This window comes from Amphibalanus amphitrite, unplaced genomic scaffold (genome assembly GCF_019059575.1).
Source record: "Amphibalanus amphitrite isolate SeventyFive unplaced genomic scaffold, NRLGWU_Aamphi_draft 000024F_arrow, whole genome shotgun sequence".
Taxonomy (NCBI): domain Eukaryota; kingdom Metazoa; phylum Arthropoda; class Thecostraca; order Balanomorpha; family Balanidae; genus Amphibalanus; species Amphibalanus amphitrite.
Genome location: NW_024881520.1, coordinates 214,809 through 237,665, shown reverse-complemented (window position 1 = coordinate 237,665; position 22,857 = coordinate 214,809). Strand labels below are relative to the sequence as shown.

The 22,857-nt window shown below is 49.1% G+C and overlaps 4 protein-coding genes across 12 annotated transcripts; 2 read left to right on the top strand and 2 right to left on the bottom strand.

Moving 5' to 3' along the window:
• Window positions 1-152: 152 nt before the first annotated feature.
• Window positions 153-11,148, bottom strand: LOC122392709 (pre-mRNA-splicing factor CWC22 homolog). Of its 5 annotated transcripts, none has more exons than XM_043387938.1 (13): window positions 11,069-11,148; window positions 7,384-9,832; window positions 6,865-7,066; window positions 5,835-6,630; window positions 5,309-5,531; window positions 4,742-4,870; window positions 3,982-4,324; window positions 3,536-3,685; window positions 2,950-3,170; window positions 2,355-2,635; window positions 1,987-2,088; window positions 1,640-1,785; window positions 153-1,209 (listed from the first exon to the last, which is right to left on the bottom strand). In XM_043387938.1, the coding sequence occupies exons 2-13, from the start codon at window positions 9,817-9,819 to the stop codon at window positions 959-961; spliced, it is 5,280 nt and encodes a 1,759-aa protein (XP_043243873.1). In that variant the 5' UTR covers window positions 9,820-9,832; window positions 11,069-11,148; the 3' UTR covers window positions 153-958. The 5 variants fall into 5 exon arrangements, with proteins under 5 accessions (XP_043243873.1, XP_043243856.1, XP_043243883.1 ...); XM_043387921.1 differs by having other exon boundaries at window positions 11,032-11,086; XM_043387948.1 differs by having other exon boundaries at window positions 11,027-11,082.
• A 208-nt stretch (window positions 11,149-11,356) lies between these two features.
• LOC122392698 (39S ribosomal protein L47, mitochondrial-like) lies at window positions 11,357-14,822 on the top strand. Of its 3 annotated transcripts, none has more exons than XM_043387878.1 (7): window positions 11,357-11,412; window positions 11,965-12,171; window positions 12,819-12,965; window positions 13,148-13,247; window positions 13,475-13,598; window positions 13,865-14,018; window positions 14,351-14,822. In XM_043387878.1, the coding sequence occupies exons 2-7, from the start codon at window positions 12,038-12,040 to the stop codon at window positions 14,499-14,501; spliced, it is 810 nt and encodes a 269-aa protein (XP_043243813.1). In that variant the 5' UTR covers window positions 11,357-11,412; window positions 11,965-12,037; the 3' UTR covers window positions 14,502-14,822. The 3 variants fall into 3 exon arrangements, with proteins under 3 accessions (XP_043243813.1, XP_043243832.1, XP_043243822.1); XM_043387897.1 differs by lacking the exon at window positions 11,357-11,412 and adding an exon at window positions 11,417-11,513; XM_043387887.1 differs by lacking the exon at window positions 11,357-11,412 and adding an exon at window positions 11,794-11,810.
• A 167-nt stretch (window positions 14,823-14,989) lies between these two features.
• Window positions 14,990-21,601, bottom strand: LOC122392690. 3 transcript variants are annotated; one of them, XM_043387855.1, is made up of 4 exons: window positions 21,444-21,601; window positions 16,229-16,464; window positions 15,588-15,780; window positions 14,990-15,280 (listed from the first exon to the last, which is right to left on the bottom strand). In XM_043387855.1, exons 2-4 carry the CDS (start codon window positions 16,460-16,462, stop codon window positions 15,141-15,143), a joined length of 567 nt encoding a protein of 188 aa, XP_043243790.1. In that variant the 5' UTR covers window positions 16,463-16,464; window positions 21,444-21,601; the 3' UTR covers window positions 14,990-15,140. The 3 variants fall into 3 exon arrangements, with proteins under 3 accessions (XP_043243790.1, XP_043243800.1, XP_043243779.1); XM_043387865.1 differs by lacking the exon at window positions 21,444-21,601 and adding an exon at window positions 21,140-21,435; XM_043387844.1 differs by lacking the exon at window positions 21,444-21,601 and adding an exon at window positions 20,541-20,759.
• LOC122392681 (motile sperm domain-containing protein 2-like) lies at window positions 16,753-19,828 on the top strand. The gene is made up of 5 exons (XM_043387832.1): window positions 16,753-17,086; window positions 17,550-17,662; window positions 18,146-18,343; window positions 18,682-18,807; window positions 19,172-19,828. The coding sequence occupies exons 1-5, from the start codon at window positions 17,062-17,064 to the stop codon at window positions 19,415-19,417; spliced, it is 708 nt and encodes a 235-aa protein (XP_043243767.1). The 5' UTR covers window positions 16,753-17,061; the 3' UTR covers window positions 19,418-19,828.
• Window positions 21,602-22,857: the final 1,256 nt, after the last annotated feature.

The window sequence follows — 22,857 nt, the reverse complement described above, 5'->3', positions numbered from 1 at the left end:
CCCTACCCATACTCGAGAAGCAGCCAGGAATATAGCCGTGATTTTGGAAATTGAGCCTGTAACCGAAAACGGTTCAACGTTCAAACACGAATAGAAGGGAACCACACTACGAGAGTGTGTACGAAAGAGTACGAAAGAGAAAACACAAATACGTTGAGCCATGGGTTTATTTATAAGACGGTGTGGATGAGCAAATACGCAGGTCGTTTCCAGCGGGGTTTAACATGTTAGGGGTTCCGACCCCTTCGAATGGTGGCTCAACATACTCAGGACGGCCAACACCGTAAGTACAACTGGCACGCTTCCAGTCAGCTGTGATGACACATGACACATCTGGGAACACCGACGAGCGACACAGCCTGCATCATACGACACGGACGCACATCTACACGCACAAAATGTGCCAGACACTCGGGCTACTCCCCGCACCCCAGCAAGAGCGACTGTTCGTCCCTCTACTGCTCAATCGCGCTGGTCTACGGGTAGAGACAGGTTTTATCCCTGTCATGCAGTTAGCATTCAGCAATCCTAACAGTTTGATTGAACGATGGTGGCACGGGCAATATACGTTTTGAATTTGAATCAGCTGGTGAAAGGCAGCTTGGTGAATTGGTGCAGAAAAGGTCAGCAGTAGTTTGTGTAAAAGATGATATTCACAAACCTTTCTTCACCGATATTGTCCAAAACGCCATCAAAAACTACGCAGTAAAAAGAAAACGAGATGAATGTGGAGCCTTTCTGTGTAAATCTTGAAGCAGACATCTGGCCCAGCCAGAAAGCAACGTTGCAAAACTGAAAACCACATCTCTCCTAGCTAGAATGTACAAAACATGGAGCCACATGTTGCCAGTGACACACACTGCACGTCTTCAACAACCATCGTCAGACAGTCGACGGAAAACACGTTCACAAACCGACACCTTACGTTCCACACACTCACCATTCCTCTTCGGAGGGACTATCGCCTTCGAGAGGAAGATGAGGACTTTTCTCGCCGCTCGTGACGACGTGAGGTCGAGGACTCTTCGCGACGGCGAGAGGAAGACTGCTCGTGTCCTCGCGAGGACGAAGCCTCACCTCGCTCAGACTTGGACGATGCCGTCTTCCTCCGTTTGCTGCGCTTGTCTGATTTGCGGGACGACTTGCTCTTCCGCTTCTTCTTTCGCTTTCTCTTGCGCCGCTCCGCCTCGCTGTCGGAGTCGCTTGAGTCTGTGGAGCAGGGAACGGCCGAGGTCAGGGCGCGAGGTGAATATAAATCGCAATAATAAAATAATCATAGCGATGGAGGGCTCTTTATGACACTGAAGTTCCGCAAATATAATCCTACGTAACTAACCAAGAAGACCGACAAAGCAGTCACACGAGATAGCAGAATGGGACAACACATTTTAACTGGGTACTGTAAGAAAAAAGCAAATACAGAAATAGAGGCAAAGCGCCAGAAACTAACAAAAACATTTGTTTGACAACAAGCAGCAAATTCTAGACCGTACATAGCGGTCCACCCGTTCTACACATTGCCGTGACGGCTTCAATTCGCCCTCATGAGAACCTCTGCCATGCAAAGGCAAAAACTACTATGTGGGGTCAGGTCCCCAACACCAGGCCGCAGCAGCCCGCCCAGTAGCAGCACTCTTACCCGAGTCGGAGCTGGACTCTGAGCTGGAGCTGCTCTCGGAGCTGGAGCTGGAGCTGCTGGAGCTGCCCTCCTCGCCGTCCTTTACAATGGGCGCCACCACGGCCGTAGGTTTAGGCTGCGCCTTCAGATGCTCGCGGAGATCATCCCTGAGAGTGTCCGGAGGGAGAGGTCATTTAGATTGTCTCAACTGAGGGCCTTCGGGAAAGACAAATCTCGAGGAAGGTAAAAAAGGCAAAACGACTGCAGCATTGAGTCGCGTACAAGGTCGTAGTTTTGGTTACGGCACAAACGGCTCGAGACGCACGTGTACCCCAAACTGAGGATTTGAAGAAATTGATCGAACTTACGTGATGCCTCCCAGACCGATGGACGTGAAGAAGTTGATGGAGAAGCGGGTGTTCTTCGGATCGTCGCGGGGAAAGATGCCCTCAAACGCCTCTGCCAGAGTCCTGAAGACAGACAGTGCCAATAAAGGTTACGGTTCATATGAGCTACCAGTTATCACAATGATAGACGATCTTCACAGCTGCATACTTTTTTAGAGGTAAGAGCCAAACTTCCAAAATGACTGAATGAAATCCGATAGAACGTCATTCAGGGTAAAGCATCCCATATAGCATCACAGTCGCCAAGAGGACACGATCATTCCCGCATCCGCACCCCACTCCTACCTCGCTCCCATCCCCACCTCTATCCCTACCCGATGCAGACTTACGGATCCTTAATCCTCTCATTGAGTCGCGGCAGTCCCATGTACTCGGACAGCTCCTGGAACAGAATCTTGATGAAGATACGGCTACTACTGGTCGTATCCTCTTCATTCAGACGGACGTGCGCCAGCACACCCCACGATATGGCGTCTGTGTAGAGCAGATGACTGAACAGGCAGGCGACGTTGCGCAGCTTGCTCGTCTCCAGCTTGTGGACTGTGTCGTAGGTATCGCGGAATATCTGCTCGAACGGGTCCTGGTACTTGCGGTTGATCATGCAGAAACGCTGCGGGAGGCGGGAAGGGTTGAGACAGGGTACACGACACAACACGACACAAAAGCGATGAGAAGCTATCTGGATGACAGTTGCAGACCAGAACCGACCGGATAGCGCAGATAGTTCCGATAACCACAAGGCACAAACATAGGCTATTTGATTACAAACGCGGGTTATTTGACCAAAAAGGCTTGAATATTAAAAGACTTGAATAACACAACGGCTAGAAGATTTAACTTTACTTGTCTGCAATTAGACTGGCACTGATTCAAACTCTTAGCCCGGGCTGTTTTTCCAAGCCAAACAGCTAATACCCAACCAACCTGGGCCAGGAGACCAAAGAACTTCTCGTATGTCCTCTCCTGGGCGCAGCAGTCGAGCACCATGTGGCACAACTCGACCTCCTGTCCCGGCTTCAGGTTCAGCTTGAGCAGCTTGTGGGCCGTCTCCTCAAAGTCCAGACTGGACTTGATGGTGAGGTAGATGGTGCGCCGCAGAGCCAACATGTTGGTCTCCGTGTTGTCGATGATTGGCGCGGTGTCGTCTGTCGGAGAGAGGGGAAGGAGGGGAGGGAGAGGGATAAGACATAATGGCAAAATGAAACATGCTGGTTCAGAACTGAGTGAGGAGATTTAGGGACAAATTAGTGCAACCACTACGATTTACACCTAAATACCTACGGGAAGATGTGAAACTACGGATACAACATCCCTTAGTAGGCAGGACCGTTTCCAAAATTCCCTCTCGAAAATAAAATCCGTTCCAGTGACTGGACATCCCGACAAAACGACCACACACCATCAGAAAGATACCCATTCACACGGCCCTCCTACACTCAACACCTCAGCCATGTCCAACCCCATCCTAACGGTACCCCCCCCCCCCCCCAGCCCGCGCCCATCCGCCTACCGTGCTCGTCGGCGCTGTCTGCCCCGGACCCACTCTCGTCCTCCGAGCCGCTGCCCTCCTCCGAGTCGTCAGAGTCGTCCAGCAGCTGCTTCTTGATGGTGGCGTACTTCTCCTCGTTGGCCTCATACTCCGTGTCCAGCTTGAAGACGTCTGTGGGGGAGGGGGGGGGGATGTCAGGTCCACCGAGATGGGAGGAGAGGAAGAAATATATCGAACCCTGAGTGCATCTTAAAGACTAATATATTACGATATAGACAGCATAAATTCATGTTACCTATGATTATGACAATATCGATGAAAACCACACACACCCTGCTAACAAGTTGGACAGTACAATAAGACAGCATAAATACGACCATCCCATCTAATAAATTCTATCACCACCATCCCACCCGCTTCTGCAGCTGCTCTCTCCATCCCTCTCCCTCCCTCAAACGGCCACTCACTGAGCATGTCCTGGGCGTTGGTGACCTCATCCAGTGTGACCAGGTGGGTGAACTGCTCCTCCTCCTCCACAAGGTCCAACTCCTCCAGCAGCGCCGGGTGTGCCTTGAAGCCATCCTTCCTCACCGCAAACAGCACCTCAATCATATACTGCACACGTTTGTCCAGCTGGGCCTCGTGTAGGATGTGCCGGAGCCGCTCAAAGATGGCGCTGATACCGCGAGGGGAGAGCTCGGTCAGCTTCTGGCCGACCTCCTGGAGGAAGGAGATGGCCACCTCCACCGAGTCGTCGGTCGGCGTCTCCAGCAGCAGCGTCAGCACCTCCAGCGCCAGCACCTCGTGCGCCTGAACGGCAGAAGGGCGGGGGGGGGGGGGCTGAGTGCGCGAACAAAGATCGCCAAGGTAGCTGTAAGACAACAATTCACAGAAAACCTGATACTGCTACACAGGGTAAAATAATTTGTGAGCTTCGCTAGAAAACCAGGCACACTAACTAAGCCTAAAAGAGGTAAAATCAAGTGTTTCCTATACTTCAGCAGGCATGGTGAAGATGGTTTTCATCGATGAATCAAATGGCCAAGTATCCATCACATAAATTTCGTCGGATTCTCAGCGAGCATTTTGCCGCACAGCAGCCTCCAGCAATCCAAGAAAGTAAACGTTTTTGTTTTTACATTCTAACGCCCATGTGCCTAATTGTTTCTACTCGACCAATAGCCTTACCACCACCGACAGCTTTGCCCTCTATCCCTGGGAACTCACCACCTGCTGGTTGATCAGATGGGCGGTGAACCTGGTCGCCGACATGCAGAGCGTCTTGTCGTTGCGCTTGAAACCCCGCTTGAACTGTAGGATGAGCCGGTGCAGCAGCAGCTCGCCGATCTGTGGAAACTGCACACCGCCACAGAGCGCTGTCAGATGATGGATGGGGCAGTTCAGCTGGACAGTTAGCTTAGACAGTCGGGTTTAGGGGACTCCCCCATCTTGGCGCGACACCAAGATGGGGGAGAGACTCATCACCGATATCATTTTGCAAGCATCTTGGTGATAATTGTTGTCGACATTAATACAAAAAAAGTAAAGCGCGAACTAAACAAGATCATAAAAGCGATAGAGACTAATCCCACCACTTTACTAAGTAGCATGACAACAACTGCCTTTCCTCCATAGATGAAGCCGCCCGCGCAAATGAGTCACACATTACCCACTAGGCTAGTACACGCACAGATACTCTACCGCACACACTGCAGAATCTCTCACACCCACCCACCAAAGAGCCACGGCAGGTGGGTATACACTGTGCGCCTGTAAAAACATCCGCTCGCTCACCTTCGCATTGATGATGGCCACCAGTGCGGCGTAAACGTGCGTGAAGGTAGGTGAGGCAGTCTGGGCCTGTTGGATGGCGCGGCACAGCAGGCCGCGGCCGCGCACCACGTTCTCCGCAAACAGCTCCCGCACGATGATACCAATGTTGGACACGTTCACCTTGTTGATGAGACCGTTGATGGACTTTTTGAGCGCCTCCCAGGCCAGACGCTGGAACGCAGCGCTGAAGGTAGGGCGGAGAAAATGGATAAGTGATGAGGTTTATTCACACACACGGAGGTGTTCATCTTTCAATGAATGGTAAACGCGGAGAAAATAACAGCTCCTGAATTACAAGCGCATCAAAAATAAGGAGCGATTTGAGATAAGCCCTTTAAAATTAGGTAGCCATAGTGAGCAAAGGATATTCAAGTTAGTTAAATCCCTCGGGTGGCAAATCATCTACATAATACGTTTCAACTCCTATGCATTCTAGGCTCCTCCTCTTTGCAATGCAAGCTCATTTGTTTCATCCGCTCTAGCACACCTGGTCTTATCGGTGATTTGCGCCTGCATCATCCTCAGCCGGGCCGGCGGGATGTAAGCGCCGCCCGTCCTCGTCATCAGCGAGTCGTCCGGCTTGGTGGACGGTTTGGGCGGAGGGCTCGGCTCCGGACTCCTGGCGTCTCTGTCAGGCCGGTCCCGGGGCGAGCGGTCCCGTCGCGGCGCCCTGCCGTCCCCGTCCCGGCCGGGCGGTGACCGGTCGCCGCGTCGGTCTCTTCTGTTGGGAGAGCGGCGCTCGGGAGGGGGAGACTCTGCCCGCCAGTAGCGATCGCCCACTGGCTGTGGCCGCCCGATCCACTCCCGGGCGTCCTGCTGTCGGGGCTCGGCCTGTCTGTCCTGTTCCGGACGCGAACCACCGCCGGTCGCTGGCTCGCCAGCATCCTCGTCATCGATGTCTCCGATCTCCTCCCTCGCCTTCCGCAGTTCCACGGCGCTGGCGACGGCGACTCCCGACTCAGAGTCATCGGTCAGCTCGCCTGACTCGCTGGAGCTCTCAGAGTCGTGGCGAGTACGCTTAGCTGTCGCTGGAGTCGCCGAGTCATCACCGGTGGGGGCTGGGTGAGCCCTCTTGGTGCCCTGATGGGCCTCGGAGCTGTCCGGGCTCTGCTCAGGCTGCTCCGGAGAGTCCGGGCGCCGAACTGTCGAGCGAACGGTCCTCGACTCCCCCTCCTCCCCCTCTTCGACCTCTCCTTCGTCCCTAGGCTCCGGAGAGGCCTCGCGTCGCACCACAGACTGCACGGTTCGCTGCTCCTCAGCTTCTGAATCCGAAGAGGCAGAATCTGAAATTGGAGAATTTCCTTCAGATTAGCTACCTAATGGCATACCTCACAATATAAGGAGATGGAGGCTACCGTCATATTCCACATTAAAAGCGGTGTGGGGTGCCATCACGAAAAACGTGAGATAAAACACATTTCACGATAAAACTTTTATAGGATAGCTAAATAAATTACAATTCGATACGTGTATTCGGTAGACAACACGTCGTGTAGCATCTGCAGTTGATATCTTACCTTGTTTGGCAGGCTCCGCGCGCCTGACACTGGACTGAACAGCTTTGGTCGGTCGCTCCTCTTCCGATTCAGAAGATTCGCTCTTCTTCGAGGACCGGCCGACTTTGGTCGGCCGCTCCTCTTCTGATTCAGATGAGTCACTCTTTGCCTGTGCGCGAGAAACCAACGGCTTCTTTGAGCCTTCTTCTTCGGAATCGGAGGACTGGGGAAGCAGACATCAAGATTATCACAAATGTGCATTGTGCAGTGCACTTATGAAGGTGATGAAAGGCAGCAATAGGGTTATGGGTACTGACAAGAATAAATCATAATCACAACAGACTGAATAGTGAATATCCCAATGAAATAACTTTTTTATTTTAGCACAAATCGTGCGCGAAATAAAGACAGTGATCATGCAAAATGAGAGCAAACACTTACACAGCAAAGTGATCGGTGTAATGCTGAATAAAATTAGTACACATCAGGTTAGCTCACACCAAAGGGTCATAACATTGTGGCCCAGCTATCACCTCTCACCTCGTCACTGGAGTCATGTCGCCGTTTGGCCGCCGCCGTCGGACGCGACTTCTCTCCGTCCGAGTCAGAGTCAGACTCCGAGTCTGACTCTCGGTGAGCGCTCCTTTCCTCAGCCTCTCCTACTGCCGCTGTCCGCTCCGCCACTGCTGGAGCGTCCGCACGCCCCTCCTCACTCTCCCTCCTAGCGTGCTCAGCTCTCTCCCCACTGCTGTCCCGATCGAGTGGCCTGCCACCTCTGTTCCTTGGACTCTCCTCCCGATGTGAGGCGGGACCGTCTCTTCGACCCGCTCCGGATCCTCTGTCCCGGTTCTCCGAGCCTCTGTCCCGATTATCCGACCCTCTGTCTCGCTCGCTGCGCTGCGCTCTGTCTCGAGAATCGACTCTGCCCCGTTCACGCTCGCCAGATTCGCTTCTTCTGTCCTTCTGGCCTCTCCTGTCGTCTCTCTCGGTTCTCCTGTCACGCGAATCATCCCTGTTCCGGTCACCTGTGTTGCGCGCCCTTCTGTCTCGCTCTTCTCGGTTTCGGGCATCCCTCCTGTTTTGCTCGTCCTTCCTTTCCTGTTCCTTTCTGTCTCTTTCTTCTTTCCTTTCTACTTCCCTTCTGTCACTTCTCTCCCGGTCGTTTCTGTCCCGATCGACCCTCTTATCACGTTCATTCATTCGTTCCCGCTCATTTCTGTCTCGCTGCTCTCTTCTCTCCCGTTCGTTTCTTTCTCGTCCACTACTTCTATCTCGCTCTTCCTTCCTACTCTGTTCATCTTTGTCCCGTCGATCTTCTCTGTCTCTCGCATTTCCGTCTCTTCTGCCTCGATCACCTGGTCCATCTCGATCAGTCCTTCGGTCTCGATCGCCCGATCGATCTGTTCTATCCAGTCCGTCTCTATCCCTGCGGCGATCTTCTCTGCCGGGATTGTCCCTCCTCTGTCTCTCAGTCTCCCTCTCCCTTTCTCTCTCCCTCTCGCGCTGTCGCTCACCATCTCGATTCGCGTCCTGACGCCGCTGCGACTCCGGCTCACGGCGCCTGAGGCTGTCCTCTCGGCCACGAATTCGGTCACCCGTGCCACCAGACCGTCCGCCAGAGCCGGTCTCCCTGCGCGCCGAGGACCTTGGTTGTGGAGAGGCATCCGAGTCGCTATCATCACTGCTGCTGGCTTTCGCTCGTGCCGCAGGTTTGCTCGGTTTCTCAGAGGGTTTCGTTTTGGGTCGTTCGTCGTCTGAAGAGCTGCTGTCAGTATCATGGCGTCCCTTGGCAGGCTTCTTTTGGGCGTTAGATTTAGAGGTTTTACCATCGTCACTTTCTGAAGAATCTGAATCAGCGTCGCTGGATTTGCGACGGCGTTTCTTCTTCTCGGTCTTACCCTTGGGTCTTTCTGGGCTCTCTTCGTCACTCGAGCTCTCAGTTTCGTCACGTCCCTTGCGTCTGCGCTTGTGTGTGGATTTCTTATCTTTGGTTTTCGAGACCGCATCTGAAGAATCATCAGAGTCGGTAGTTTGAGTCTTTTGTTTTGATTTAGATCTACTCTTTCGTTTGCTTTCTGCTTTCTTTCCCGAGGACTTTTGGGTCTTCTTCTTGCTTTTACGTTTTTCGTCTTCCGACGAAGAACTATCCTCAGAGCTTGAGGCGTGCCTTTCTTTGCGCTTTTTCTGAGCAGCGCTTCCTTTCTTCGCTTTTCCAGGATCGTCTGAGTCCTCGGAGTCGGAGCTGTCACTGGACTGTTTCTTTTTGGGCTTAGCTTTTGCAACTTTACCGCGAGCATCACTGTCATCTGAATCGTCACTCGACGAGTCGGAACCACCACCACGGCGCTTTTCTGCATTCTTTTTCTTCCTTTTCACCTGCGCCTCTGAATCACTGCTACTATCATGCCTTCTTCCGCGAGGTAATTTTCTTGCCTCTTTCCTGCGATCTTTTTCACTGTCCTCGTCAGAGTCGCTGCTCTGTCCTCGCCGTGCCGCACGTCGATCGCTGCGCTCCTGCCGTCCCCGTCTATCCACGCGTCGTCTGCCGTCCCCTCGCTCCGCCCTGCCGTCCTCACTGCTCTGGCCCAGAGTGGACCTGCGAGACGCCTCACTGCGGGCGGTCTCCCAGCGGCGCCGGTCCATGCTCGTCTGACGACCGCGCTCCGGCGGCGTGCCCGACTCGCTCCTCTGTCCGCGCTTCCAGTGCCAGCTGGTGTTATGGTCTGGGGTGGTTCTGCTGTCCCGGCGCCAGATGCCGCTACTGGAGAGCCTTCGGCGACGGTCGCTGCCACTGGAAGGACGCGCGCGACGGTCGCTGCCGCTGGAAGGACGCCGGCGACGGTCGCTACCGCTAGACTGCTTGCGGCGTCGGTCGTCGCTGCTGGAACGCTTCCGGCGTCGGTCCTCGCTGCCCGAGGGCCGCCGGCGGCGATGCGGTGACTCTGGACTGCGCCGGCGCTCCCGAGTCGATGGCATCCCAGCAGACTCTCTGAAATTGGCAGAAACGAGCTATCTAGTCAATCTGAAGCTGACTGATGCTGGGCTGACTTCCTGAGGTCCCATTCAGATAAAACATATTGTGTTGATTCTGTTTATTAATCAAAAGCTCTTTGTTGAGACTCCTGGCTCATTTTCAAGATGAGATTGATTTTTTTCACAAAAGCCTGAAAATATTATATCAATTATCAAACATATTCTGGAATGTATTCATTATTGTGATATTTTGGCTTATTTCATCACTTTATCTTCTAATGGTATTTTGTAATTTCCATGGTGCCTGTTGTGCATTTTCATCTGTGATCTTAATTTTTACTTCTACTTGGGCTTCTTTTAAATTCCTTATCACAAATGGCTCTTATCTCCAAATCTGCCAGGCAATCAAACAGCACAAACATCAACTAATACATACCCAGGCTCAGGCTATTAAAGTTTGCCTATGCATTTGCATTTTGAAAACCACCTTGATTTATGCCTGAGTTATTTCTCTAGTGCAAGTGATTCATAGGTGCTACTGTGATACATCAGAACATGAAATGCCTAATGATGAAATGGACTGGATAACTTCTTTTTAAAAAATTGTCTGCAATGGTTTATTGGCTGGGTAGCTTATGAATTCCAAAGCAATAAGAATTATTGGCTAAATGCCTATTAGGATGATGCAGCCAAGAAAGAGCCCTTACAACTCCTTGTCCCACTGAAAATTTGCATTTCTGCCTCATCAAAAATGCAAAAAACAAAATCCAGCCACAAAGCCCAAAGCCATTTTACTGATGATATTTAAACAACTCACTTAACAAAAGTATAACACTGCCCTAGATCTGTAGCAGGCCTCTAATATCGTTTGCCAGCTGACTTGCTTAACTGCTGTGTAACCACACAATTTTAACGCATTGATTAAAACCTCTCCAAGCCTAAGTCAATGCTGACTGCACTGCTGACAATGTAATAGTTATGCAAAATTAAAAGCATGATATCATTCAAAGAAACAGTAAAAAAAATAGTGCATATCAATATGGACATGACATCTGTTTTTTATCAAAGGCCATAAGAGGGGTAGTAAACATGATAATTGATATTTATTAGTCACGTAGTAAGCTATTGCATGAATATAACATGATAACCTTACGCAACAACCTCGCACAAAGCAAAAATTCCAGCAATATCAATATCATACTGATCATACTTTACCGGAAATTTCGAGCCAAGATGCCGCGCGTGTGCTTACAATCAAAACGATCCGACGGGCGACGATCCGAGGGTTGAGCGTAGTTAGGAAGGCGACTCTCCAATGGTCGGATGACTTCCACAAAAAAGGATTCCTGTTTAGCCTTTTTTTTAGATTTGTTTTGATAACAATTTTTTTTATCCAATTTTGAATGATAATAAAATTAATTGACTCATAAAATAGCTAATTTAAGTATCCCGTAAAAATTAAATATTCAGTTTGAAAAGTTTACCGCTAGGTTCCACCAGGTTCCACCTACTCTGTTTGGTGAACAAAAGTTGGATTAGCTTTTCGGCGCACAAAAGACAATTAGTAATTGTTTCGCATTTGGGCTGAATAGCTAGGTGGGTGCATTTGTAGCTTATTTAAAGTTTATTATCGGTGCACTTATAAGTCCATAAGAGCTGCCTTTCTTTGGTTGACTGCTTTGTGGTCACTACAAAACGTTTGTAGACTAAGGGAGGGCTGGGAGTGGGACGCAATAGATCACTTCTTGATTGTACGCAGTTTAGCAATTATACTAAAAATGAAATGCAAATAATTTTTTTTTTACATTTACTTCAGACCATATTTTACATCAAGTATGCTTAATGAGCTTTAAACTGAATTATGTTCCCGAGGCCCAAGTTCTTGTCCTAGCATGTCTACGTGCCTGCTCGTGTGATATCTGTTTTACCAATAATAGGTACCATTCATTTCTCGCACCTCAATCAGCAATGAAAGGAACATGATACAAATACTGGTAAAATCAGTACCTATCGGACAATATTTGTGTTTCATCATTGCAGAAGGAAGTTTTTTTCACAAGTGGGCAACTGGCTGACTGTAACTATCCTCTAGTCTTTTTGTTTGTGGTGTACTTGATAACATCTGAATAACCCTTACCTCTATTGCAGGCAATTAGAAGCATCATTGCCTACTCATACTTGACATGGTGAACTGTGAAGTTCTGATTTAAACAAGCTAAGTATGTCCTTGTACTCATTTCTTAGCCATGGTTTAAGGCTCGCATCAAGTGTTCCGACATGCCTCTCGCCCAGCAAAATGGTTCTGATAAAAGGAAGTCTGCCACTAAAAAGTCCCAGCTTAGCTATCTTGAACAGGTGAGTTGTCAGTTCTGCTTTTAACATAACATAACATAGCCGGTCCCGTAGCTCAGTTGGTAGAGCGTTGGACTCCGCGTGGTGAGAGCACGCGTTCCCGGTTACAACAGTCCGGGTTCGAAGCGCGACGGGCGCTTGACATTTATGGGCCTCCTGACAGGTATGGTTGCGGTTGGTGGCAGGCCGTAGCCAGGTGAAGTCAGTGAGGGGACCGGCCGTGCGCGGCTATGTGCGCACGTTAAACTTTGGACTCTAAATTCTGCCATATAACTGGAATTGCGCGATCGGAGGGTAGAGGGCAGGGTCACTGCAACAAGCTACGCTTAGCGGTGGCTCTGTCCTTGTGAATCCTTCCCATCAAAAGGTTCGGACTAAATTTATGAAAAAAAACATCATGAGTCCAAACTAGACAATTTTGAACTACATTTTGTTTGCTCATGATGCTTGGCTGCTAGTGGATAAGTGGTATTTTCAAAGTGGTCACAGATTTTTCACATTGTTTAAAATGATATGATGATGATTGATGATATAATCTTTTAGCATAGCTTTCACTTTCAAGTGAAAATGATGATGAGTACTCTGTATCAATCAATCATCAATACTACGCTGTATTGATGAGCCATGATTTTTTTACCATATGTTTTCAGGCTGTTTCAAACATCATGTAGCAGATATGGCCTGATGGAGTTCTTTGACGACGAGAAAAACTGGGGAGCTGACGAGGTCCGCGTCGGCAGAGCATGGAAGGCAGAAGAACTTCGACTCAAGAGCAACCAAGATCTGCATAAGCTCTGGTGATCCATTACACATTTTTCATTTATTTGCTAGATGTGTCATTGTTAACAGCATTTTATAACTTTTCGACCACCTATGTGTCACGTCAGAGTACGATTTTGTGCTTATGAATCCAAGACGACGCATTTGACCAGCGCTGTGAAGTGCTCTGGCTCATTCGAAATCGTCTCATTTGTTTTAGGTACGTCCTGCTTAAGGAGAGAAACATGCTCCTCACCACCGAACACTATTACGAGAAGACGGAGAAGGAGCTCTTTCCCAGTCCAGAGCGCATAGATAAGGTACGGCCACCGGCGGCGACATGAATACCCGGTTCGATATTACGAGCCATCGACCAGATAAAAGAGCATGATTGACGTGTCCGAGAGGCAGAATTTTAATCTAGCATTCATCCGACGGGTATTACGGCACACACCCCGATTACTTGCGATCAGAAATAGTTGTGTTCCTCACCAGACTCCTGGAGTGCATTATATACACGAAATTCATTCTGTGCGAATCGCGGCAGGTTGAAGAGAGTATGAAGAACCTGGAGCAGGTGGTGAAGGAGCGCAACAAGGCCTACTGGCAGCTGGAGGTGTCTTCGGCAGAGGACGGATGTCGGCCCGTTCGACGGGAGAGGAACCAGTTCGGTGAGATGAGAGGGGACACGGGCAGACTTTGTGAAATATGCTATAGAGTAGAGGTCGAGCTGCGGCTATATGCAGATCTTTTGTCATATTTGTTATGCTTTGTGGTCAACGAAAATTCTCCCGTTGCAGTATTCTTATAGTTGGGTCACTATCGATACCGCGTTATCAAACACTAACCCGTGATTATGTATCCAACTAAATGCCAGTGGCGATGTACATATGTCGACCGTAGACAGACCTCCACCTCCACCTCCCTATTTCTCCAGGCGTCATGGTAGACCGCCCGCTGACGGAGCACGTCGAACCGGAGACGGACTCGAATAGAGTCCGACCGGCGCGGCCCTACGCCAGTCCCGACGTGGCCAACTTCCTCAAACTGAAGCACGAACAGGAGAAAACGGAACGCAACAGAGAGACACGGTCAGTGCTGGTCGCTACGCAGCCATAGCAGAAAAGAACATATCGATGTTGTTAGTCCGCCATTGTCGATATTTTTGGTCGTTTGTTTTGTTTTTTATCCATGACAATGACCTAGCTGCTAGTAAATCGTATTTTTACCGTATTTAGATGTCCGCATGGTGTGAGAAATACGAGGAATAATGGCTCAAATGCAGTATCTAGTAGTGATAGTATTTTGAGCCGTTTACTACAGTTTCGGAGAACCCATTCGTTCCATTTAGATTACCGCTCCAACTCTCTGACATGTCTTTCCTGAAGTAGTTAGTGACCATGTTTCCTATGTTTTCCGACAGACGACGCCACCGACACGTGGTCGGTCTACTGAGGCGGTTCCCCGACCTGGATCTGGACATGCTCAGAGAACAGTATCCGGACGTCGACATGGACAGAGTGCGACGGGATAAACGCATACGCGGCAATCACGAGGACAGGCTCAGCATATGATCCGTTGTGGGGGCCGTGCGTGAATGACTGGTGAGGAATACGGAAACCCGAGTTGGTAGATGCGACTACATGGCTACGAGATTGCGACGGAAATCGAAGAAGGCCATCCGTCTACCAGTGTCCCCAAAGCAAAGCCGATATTTGATCGGCTCCAAACATCAACTCTGAATATCTTGTCAGCGTTTGTGAAAGGGATTTTTGTACCGCTGTGATGCCGGCGTGTGCGAATGCATTAGTGCGACCAGTGAACGACTGTTATGCTTTGCAATGGCCAATGTGTGTGCATCTGATTCATCGGTAAATAGTATGTCGTGAAACCCATCTTGCATTTTCTTTTTTGTCCTGCTGAAGTGAACGATACCAAAGTATGATGCCCGAACAGTTTACGGGAAATTCCATCAGTTTCCTCTGCACGCGTCCTCGGCATGCTCTTCACCCTCGACGGCATCAGCCATCATCACCAGTCAGCCCCCAACAAACACCAGTGGTCCAGGAGGTAGAATCTATTAAATGGGGACAGCATTACCCGCGTTCCTCTTTGACATGATCACGTCCAGATATAGACACTCATCCTCCCACGCACTCGGAGCGCGAAAATCGTCGCGCACACGTCTCTATTTTCCATTCGGAGCGGGGCGATTAGTTCTTCCACTGTCCCTTCTCGTAGTCCCACTCGGAGGCGATGCCCTGGACGGGGTTCATCCGGAGGTCGATCATGCGCTGCACCTGCGCCTCCACCTTCTCCGGGTTGGTGATGGTGTCCGGCAGCTTCTCGTACACTGGGGCGAGAAAAGCCTTGGTCAGCGAGTGTGAACAACCGCACAATGGGTTTAGGCAGGTAATAACTGGGGAGAATGACTGGAGGGCTTGACAAAGTAGAAGCTAGATAAACGATATTCCTCCCATTCTTTATTAACTAACTGACTATAGCTAAAAAGTGAGAGATCCGAGTTCCGGCATTAGATACGGGTAGCCGACGCGCTGATATGTTGCCCTCAACTGCAGATTCCTCAATGTTAGATAAACGCCCAACAACGTCCACCGGCGCTCTCAGCGTTATCCATCGACGTTTCGCCAATCACTTACCGAACACCTTCATGAAGAGGTAGATCCAGACGGCGATGGAGCAGGCGAGCATGGTGCCGCCCAGCACCAGCTTCCACTCGCCGGTGGGCGCCTGCATCTCGGCGAAGGAGCGACAGAAGGTGGCGCGGTACAGCTCCTGCACCTCCTCCTTGGTCAGCTTCTTCCAGTCACCGCGCTCCTTCTCACGCAGGACCTGTCGACAGCGGCATGGGGTAAGAAGAGGCGAGCGCAGCACAGTACGAAGAGATGGCCAGGAGCTTTGAGTGGTTTCTGTATCAGAAATGAATGACTAGAGACGAGTGAGATAGAAAATGGTATGGTCAGGAACGGTTGAAGTGGATAACGGTAATAGCTAGGTGAAAAAGAAAAATGCAAGATACGTCTCATACAAACTACTGAGGCCGACGAACGAACCCGCCTGACCCCATGGAAGAGCAACGTCACAGAATAAGGGCATTCATTGTAAACACAAAGCCAAAGCAAACACGGTTTACGAGCATCTGCACCGTCATCACAGCTAAACAAACACCATTCAGCCGACTCGCTAGCCTCCTCTTCCCGCAACTGCGATATTACGAGTGTCAGACAATTCTCTCCAGAATCTCGTCCGCCCAGTGCCATCTGCTATCCTTCCCACACACCTTGATCTGAGCGTTGTCCTCCTTGAAGCGGACGGCCGGGATCGGGTAGTCGACGCGGTCAATGTAGTTGGGCTCGCCGTTGAAGCCGTACCCGATTACCATGCGGTTGCCGTGCCTCTCGACCACGGTGGGCAGGCCGCCGCCGCCCAGGGCGCGCGCGCTGGTGCTCAGCGGAGCGGCTGCCGCTGAGAGCCGCGAGCAGCGGCGCAGAAGGGTGCCGGTCACAGTCGCCATTGCTGCCGGGGAACGGGGAGGTCAGGTCAGACGGTCTCCGTCACAGAGGTGAACACTGAGAAAACAGGGATAGGTATGGAGCCCAGATGGCGCACGACAAAAACGGGCCACCGGCACCATGAGGGAAAATGTTTTTGTCTTTGCTACTGAAATTAAAAGTCACAATGTTCATAATGTTCCTTGGGGCTATAGGCAAGGGAGCATAAGCAAGTATAGTGATAGATAGTATAGTGATAGATAAGCAAGTATAGTGAGGTGCCCTTATTCAAATATCACGCGCGCGTTAATTTACGAGAAACGATCAATTTTGTTGATTTTGTTGATATTTTGCACTGGCATGACCCGTTTTTAACATGTTCTCGCTTGGTAAAATAAATATTTTGCATTCGGCAAATAGAATACCTATCCAAGACTCAATCATTTTATTCCTTAAACAATTCTATATCAGAATCATGTAAAAACAACTATCAAGCTGATGAAACTATGTGATATGTGCTGGGCCTGCAACGTGCAGATGACACGCGACGCACGTTGAACGAATAGACAACGAAATGAAACCGAAACAAAACACGATCAACGGGGTAATACAGTAAAGGACAATGGTATGCGGCTCGTCTCAATTAGGTAAGTTCTACAAGTGTAAAAAAATACTTCAAATATTTGGCAAACCAATTGTTAAATGTTAAACCACTTATTACAGGGCATTAATTCTGGTATCAGTCCCTGGATCTGTTATAACGGCCATTTGTTATGTTTGTTTCTCAGTATCGGTTTTGCCCTTTGTTTTGCCCTCGGTTTTGCCCCTTTGCGCATTTCTTATCATTTTAGCTGGTATTTGGTCAAGTTCAGGCTTTCCTATGTTCTAAAATCAACATGCAAAAGTTACAATACGTTTGTTCCTTTGTAGCTTGCCAAAACTATAAGTAGATAATCAGCAAAAATTTCCATTTAGAGCAGATTGCACAAAAACGATAAAATAAAGCAATTGTGAATAAAGAAGTATAGAATGCATGTAGTACTGGCCGAAATCGATGCTTCAATTTAGTGTCGTTATACCATCGCGGTCTAAAACATGGCTCTGTTACAGTCGACCTGATCTCCGTGTGTCCGTACGGCGAGGTTCGGTTCAAATGCGACGCGCCGCGCTCTCGAGCTCCGTTCACCATCACAAACACACATCGATGTCCGGTGGCATTCAAGGTAAGAAGCTAATAAGTGAGGAGCGGGTGAATTGCCAGCCTAACCCTGTCTTTTCACCGAGGCAACCACTGCCAAGTGAGGAGAGTAGCTGGTGCTCTCAGGGCTCATCCCTTCCCCTCCCCTTCCCCCGCAGCGCGTGCCGTGTCTGTCAGCTATTTCTGGACACTGCTGACGTTACGTAACAGGACACCCACCGTCCGAATATCAATGATAAACACAACTCTCTGCAGCTATTACGCTCATGTCTGTATATTTTGGTTGTTTTAACACCATGCCTTATGTGCTCGAGACTCGAGCTCCACTCATCTAATAATTCGACCTATCGCAGCGTCGTATCTATCGATCCCAAATCCTCGATCCTCAGCCGCTATTTGGCGTCTGAGAGTATTGCGCAATGCGTGCTCAATGCTCACACACCACTGCCGACAACAGCGCCCTCCTCCCTCCCGTCAATCCTCCTCTCCTCACTCCTCCTGCACACAGATCAAGACAACATCGCCGGAGAAGTTTCGCGTGCGTCCCAGCTGCGGAGTGATTGCCTGCGGCTGCTCGATAACGGTCGAGGTGGCACTCTGCGAGGGCGTCTCACCGCGTCACGTGCTATGCGACAAGTTCCTCGTGGTCGCTACACCCGTTCAGAGAGAGAATGTCTGTCAAAAGGAGCTCTGCCGGCTATGGAAGGTGAGACTTCGTTCGTGATTGTGACGGATACTTGGGAAACGGATGGGGTTTCGGCGCCAGCTGAGTAATCGATAACGAATCAATGTTTGAAGAGACTAGTAGCAAAGCCTTCTCCCATGCGATTTCGAAATTACTTCAATGCAGGATGACAAGCGTAAACGATGCGACAGTAAAATAGTCCGAACCACCCAGCAGCAACTCTATTCTTCAACCAGAAATAAAGAAGGACTGATTTTACTTATCGATAAAATAAGTTGATTGATCCTGAACACAGCATTTTGTGCACTCTTTGATCGTCGCAAAGCATCAGCTGATTGCTGACTATCATGTGCTCACAGTGCGTGCCGCAGGAGCAGCGGTTCGAGCACCGTCTGCGCTGCGTGCTGGACGCCGAGCCGGCACCGGCGCGCGCCTGCGCCGACGTCCCCTCCTCCGGCCTGCCACTGCGCTGCCTGGCCGACAAGGTTTGTCGCCATCCGCCGCCCCGCCCCCTGCACATAGCCGCTGGCAGTGGCGCCGGTTCATGGCGAAAGTATTGATCGTTTCAACTCCGCTCAAGAGCCATTTGCGGCGGTTTGGCGCCATGTGGTTCAAATTAGACAGCACAGCTGCAATAAGCCTTGCTATCGACATGGCGACCAATATTACAATTGGATGCGTATTGTGTAACTAATCTTCAGAGACGTCAGCTCTGCTATCAATTTCATTCACGGCTAAAACCAACTGTTGGCAGCAGTGCCAGCTGCCTGTACTTTAACATCAAATTGTTTTTCTCGAGCTATCATCCGAGTGCCTAGTGACCCATCCGCCGCCCATTTTCCCCGGCAGCTGGAGTGTTTGATGGACCGGGTGTGCGCGCGCCAGCGACTGGTGGAGCGTTCGGCACGTCTGCAGGAGCAGAACCACCGTCTCATCACCTCGTGTCTGTACATCCTGGCCGCCCTGGCCGTGGCCAATGCGGCACTCATCCTGATCGCGTACAGAGCCGTCAGCGAGTACGGCGGCGGCCTGGTGTTCGGACTGATCCGGCGCGTCAGTCCCAGCTGTGCCAGCCTGTGGAGCTGGCTGCTCTGACCACGGCCCCCGGCCGGCCCGCCGCGGTCACACACGGCAGGCCGGCTGGACGGGTCCGGCGATAGGGCACACTGGGCCAGGACAAAGGTCAGCTGTTGCCTCTGGCAGTGGCAAAGATGACAGTCTGGTGATGAATGCTCCACAAGCTGTATACTGGAATTGGGGATCATTTGAAGCGACCCAATGGGTAACTCTTCATTTATGAATGAAGAGATAGGTAATTGCAGTGTTCCATTTGTGAGCTTATGGTAAATGCTGAATGTGTGTGTAGTGATGCGTGCTCATGTTTATACATTATTATAAGGTCATGTTTCTAGAAAAGTAAAAATTTAAGACAGATTACATATCATGCATGATTTGCACTGGAAAGTGATAGTTGACTGAGAAATAAAGATACAGATATATACAGAATATGAATGGACTCTGGATGCAGAACTGTGGGACTGTAGGTACCTAAGTAAGTCATGGAAAACAGGATGCAATTTCAAGAGTAGGGCTTATCAGACATGCATGTAAGTCCACACAAAAATGGTGTAAATTATGAAACCATAAACTAAAAGGTAAGGAAAACAGCCCATGTACCAAAACAACAAAGCTTTGTTACAAAGAGGGTGTTAATAATGCACTTAATATTATGCCTTCTAAGTAAGATCAATGATCATCATCCAGCTAGTAATCTCCTTCTTGTAACATTATATTGCAAATTTCAAAAAGTAGTTGAGCTTTGAAGTCCTGCAAAATTGAAATAAGGTTTTAAAACTAAAACATACATGACTTTTCATGTTATAGAGGTCATGCAGTTCTTTTTTTTCTGTGAGTTGAAACATTGTAACAGTTAGTTTATACACTTTCCATCCTTGGTGACACCTATGAAGACTACCAACTGAACCCATACATGAAACTGAGAACAACATTGCATTTGGTTGACTTCCTTCAAAAATCGTCTCATATCAGCAGTGGCCAAAATGATTCATTTTCTAGCACTGATTCAACATTCTTGACTCAGCTAAAAAAAAAACATGTAGCCAATAATTACAAATTTTTGGCAGGTACTGGCAATTTTGGCCTTACTTCCTACCTCCACACTACAAAGATGAGAATCTGATTGAAATGATTTACTCACACACAATGTGCATCTCCATAGGCAGGCTTGAAGGAACTTCAAGTCACTAATCAAGCAATTATTCTTTGAATTAGCAGGTGGGACTTATAATCTTTCTTGTAACTAGAAAAGATAGCTTTGATGCCGTATCATTCCAAAATAGCATCTTGAAAAGTAGACTGCTCCCTTAATCATGAGCTACTGAACTTGACAAACATTTTGGGGTTTCACAAGGTTCAGATATCTGTTCGGTCACTGTTTTTATATCAGCATGCTTTCAGTTTTCCCATATAGGAAGTTATTGCTGGCACTTCTTGGCCTCTCATTGGTCGAATGAATACACCACATGAATTCGACCAATGAGGAGCCAAGAAACAGCAGCATGCTCACAGCCTGCTGATAAAATACTGTGACCGAACAGTGCCCAGGATACAAGAGCCCGGTCACTGCGCACTCAGACTACAACTCTTGGCATCAGTAAAGCTGGTGTCACCGTTGGCAGTAGGTAGGTAGGTTAGGTTGTAGGTTGGTAGGTTTTAGGTGTGTCGGCTGGTAGGTTGTAGGTTAGTAGGTAAGGTTAGGTCAGGATAGATTATCTCTAACTTCATCTACACATTTACCGGTTGGCGGTGACGGTGCCGCCAGCTTTACTGATTGATACCCAACCCTTTTCAACAAAAGATAGGTACATGCCTCATTTCTACGCAAAATTGAAATACTAGGTTAACTGAATAAAAACATATCTTTTAAACATGTTATATAAAGAGAAATATTGATATACTTCTGTAAAGCAGAATCGGCATTATTCTATCATAATTCATAGATAAACCAAGAGAAGGTAAAAATCATAAAGCATTGACCGAAACTATCATTTGACAGAATTGATGATCAAGCAGGAACATAAAAAAAATAAAGCATACATACCTATAAAATTGGTCTAAAAAAAGCTCGCAAACTCCGCAGCGAGCGGTCGAAAAAGAGATCACGGGACGGCGGCAAAAAATGGCGCAGAGACCGATGAAAATTTTGAGCGTCATTTATGAAGCAGCTGCGCAGGATATGACCCTTTTGCCATTATCCAATCAGCGTAAAGAGAACTCGACAGGGTTTCCTGAAACATTTTCAGCTGATTACAGAGTCAGCTGATATTATCCAAAAATGATCCGAATGAATTTGAATTAGTCAGATAATGACTTATCAAACTTTTCCAGAAATGATATTTACAAGCGGTTTTAACCAATCCAGTGCTATATATGTTACTAATATGAATAAACGGTGACCTAAAAGAAAAATTTATATTTTCTTCTTCTTCTTCAAAGGGACACTCCATCATTGACCTCGTCTTTTTTAGGTCAATGCACTCCATGTACTAATGGCGAGATTTCGATTACGTCTATTCAAGGCTATATAAACCAGGTAGAACGCTCCCGACGAAAAAGTGGTGACAAGCGATAATTAGTAGCCGCGACCCTCTTTTGTTCAAAACTATATCCGCAAGCAGCATTTACAGGCTAGCGGAAATCGACCAATCGGCGTTCGGCAATACTCAACGCTGATTGGCCCGATGCTCGTGACGAAATTGCGGGGGACTGCAGCTATTCCCCTATGGCGTTTAATAGACTTACGGCTTTTGAAGGGGATTTATACCAGTTTTTGTTGGGTTTGAGGCCATTTTTGAGCTTGGATATTCTTTCTGTGACTTTTGACTGTGTAATAACGACATTTAATCATAACATTTCTATATACTACCGGTGTCACATCGACCAAAAAGACCGTAAGTACATGGGATAGACGGACCACTGCTGATGGGGCCACACATGCCGGCGTGTGGTCATCGGAAGCCCATGAGGGCTCGACATAGGCCCTTCATGGGTCGGTATAGGCCCGGTGGGTCCAGTGCAAGCCTATCAGGGGCCGGTGCTGACCCAACAGGGCCCAGTGACATATAATGTAAGGCCGTCTAGGGACGTTGAGGGCTCATGGGGGGCCATATAGGACCAATAGGGACCACATAAGCCAATCAGGGGCCATTTAGGCCAATAAAGGCACTTCAAGGGACTTGAAAAGGTCATTCAAGAGCTGTGGTGGGCCCATGAGAGGACGGCACTGGTCCAGCAGGTGCAGTCAGGGGATGTTGTACGGGTTTCTCAGTGGCCCAATTGGGCATATCAGTGACCAATTTAGACCCAGCAGTGGGCTTTGTAGACCTATCAGGGGCTGGTGATGGTTCATCAGGGGCCAGCGTTAGTCCATCGGGGCACGGCATATGCCCATCAGAGGTAATTGCGAGCCCACGCTGAACAATGATGGCCCTTCAACGGCCCCATGGATCTACATT

What these genes read in the sequence shown, in the direction of transcription:
- LOC122392681 (XM_043387832.1), top strand. Translation starts at nt 17,062, where the DNA reads ATGGTATGCGGCTCGTCTCAATTAG. An exon ending in AGCTCTGCCGGCTATGGAAG is followed by an intron (nt 18,344 to 18,681) that starts GTGAGACTTCGT and finishes ATGTGCTCACAG; the next exon opens with TGCGTGCCGCAGGAGCAGCG. An exon ending in TGCGCTGCCTGGCCGACAAG is followed by an intron (nt 18,808 to 19,171) that starts GTTTGTCGCCAT and finishes TTTCCCCGGCAG; the next exon opens with CTGGAGTGTTTGATGGACCG.
- LOC122392709 (XM_043387938.1), bottom strand. Translation starts at nt 9,819, where the DNA reads ATGCCATCGACTCGGGAGCGCCGGCGCAGTCCAGAGTCACCGCATCGC. An exon ending in CAAATCACCGATAAGACCAG is followed by an intron (nt 5,532 to 5,834) that starts GTGTGCTAGAGC and finishes CCCTACCTTCAG; the next exon opens with CGCTGCGTTCCAGCGTCTGG. An exon ending in ATCGGTCTGGGAGGCATCAC is followed by an intron (nt 1,786 to 1,986) that starts GTAAGTTCGATC and finishes GGACACTCTCAG; the next exon opens with GGATGATCTCCGCGAGCATC.
- LOC122392698 (XM_043387878.1), top strand. Translation starts at nt 12,038, where the DNA reads ATGTCCTTGTACTCATTTCTTAGCCATGGTTTAAGGCTCGCATCAAGT. An exon ending in AGCTTAGCTATCTTGAACAG is followed by an intron (nt 12,172 to 12,818) that starts GTGAGTTGTCAG and finishes ATATGTTTTCAG; the next exon opens with GCTGTTTCAAACATCATGTA. An exon ending in GTCCAGAGCGCATAGATAAG is followed by an intron (nt 13,248 to 13,474) that starts GTACGGCCACCG and finishes GAATCGCGGCAG; the next exon opens with GTTGAAGAGAGTATGAAGAA.
- LOC122392690 (XM_043387844.1), bottom strand. An exon ending in AGGACAACGCTCAGATCAAG is followed by an intron (nt 15,781 to 16,228) that starts GTGTGTGGGAAG and finishes CGCTGTCGACAG; the next exon opens with GTCCTGCGTGAGAAGGAGCG. An exon ending in CCTCTTCATGAAGGTGTTCG is followed by an intron (nt 15,281 to 15,587) that starts GTAAGTGATTGG and finishes TTCTCGCCCCAG; the next exon opens with TGTACGAGAAGCTGCCGGAC.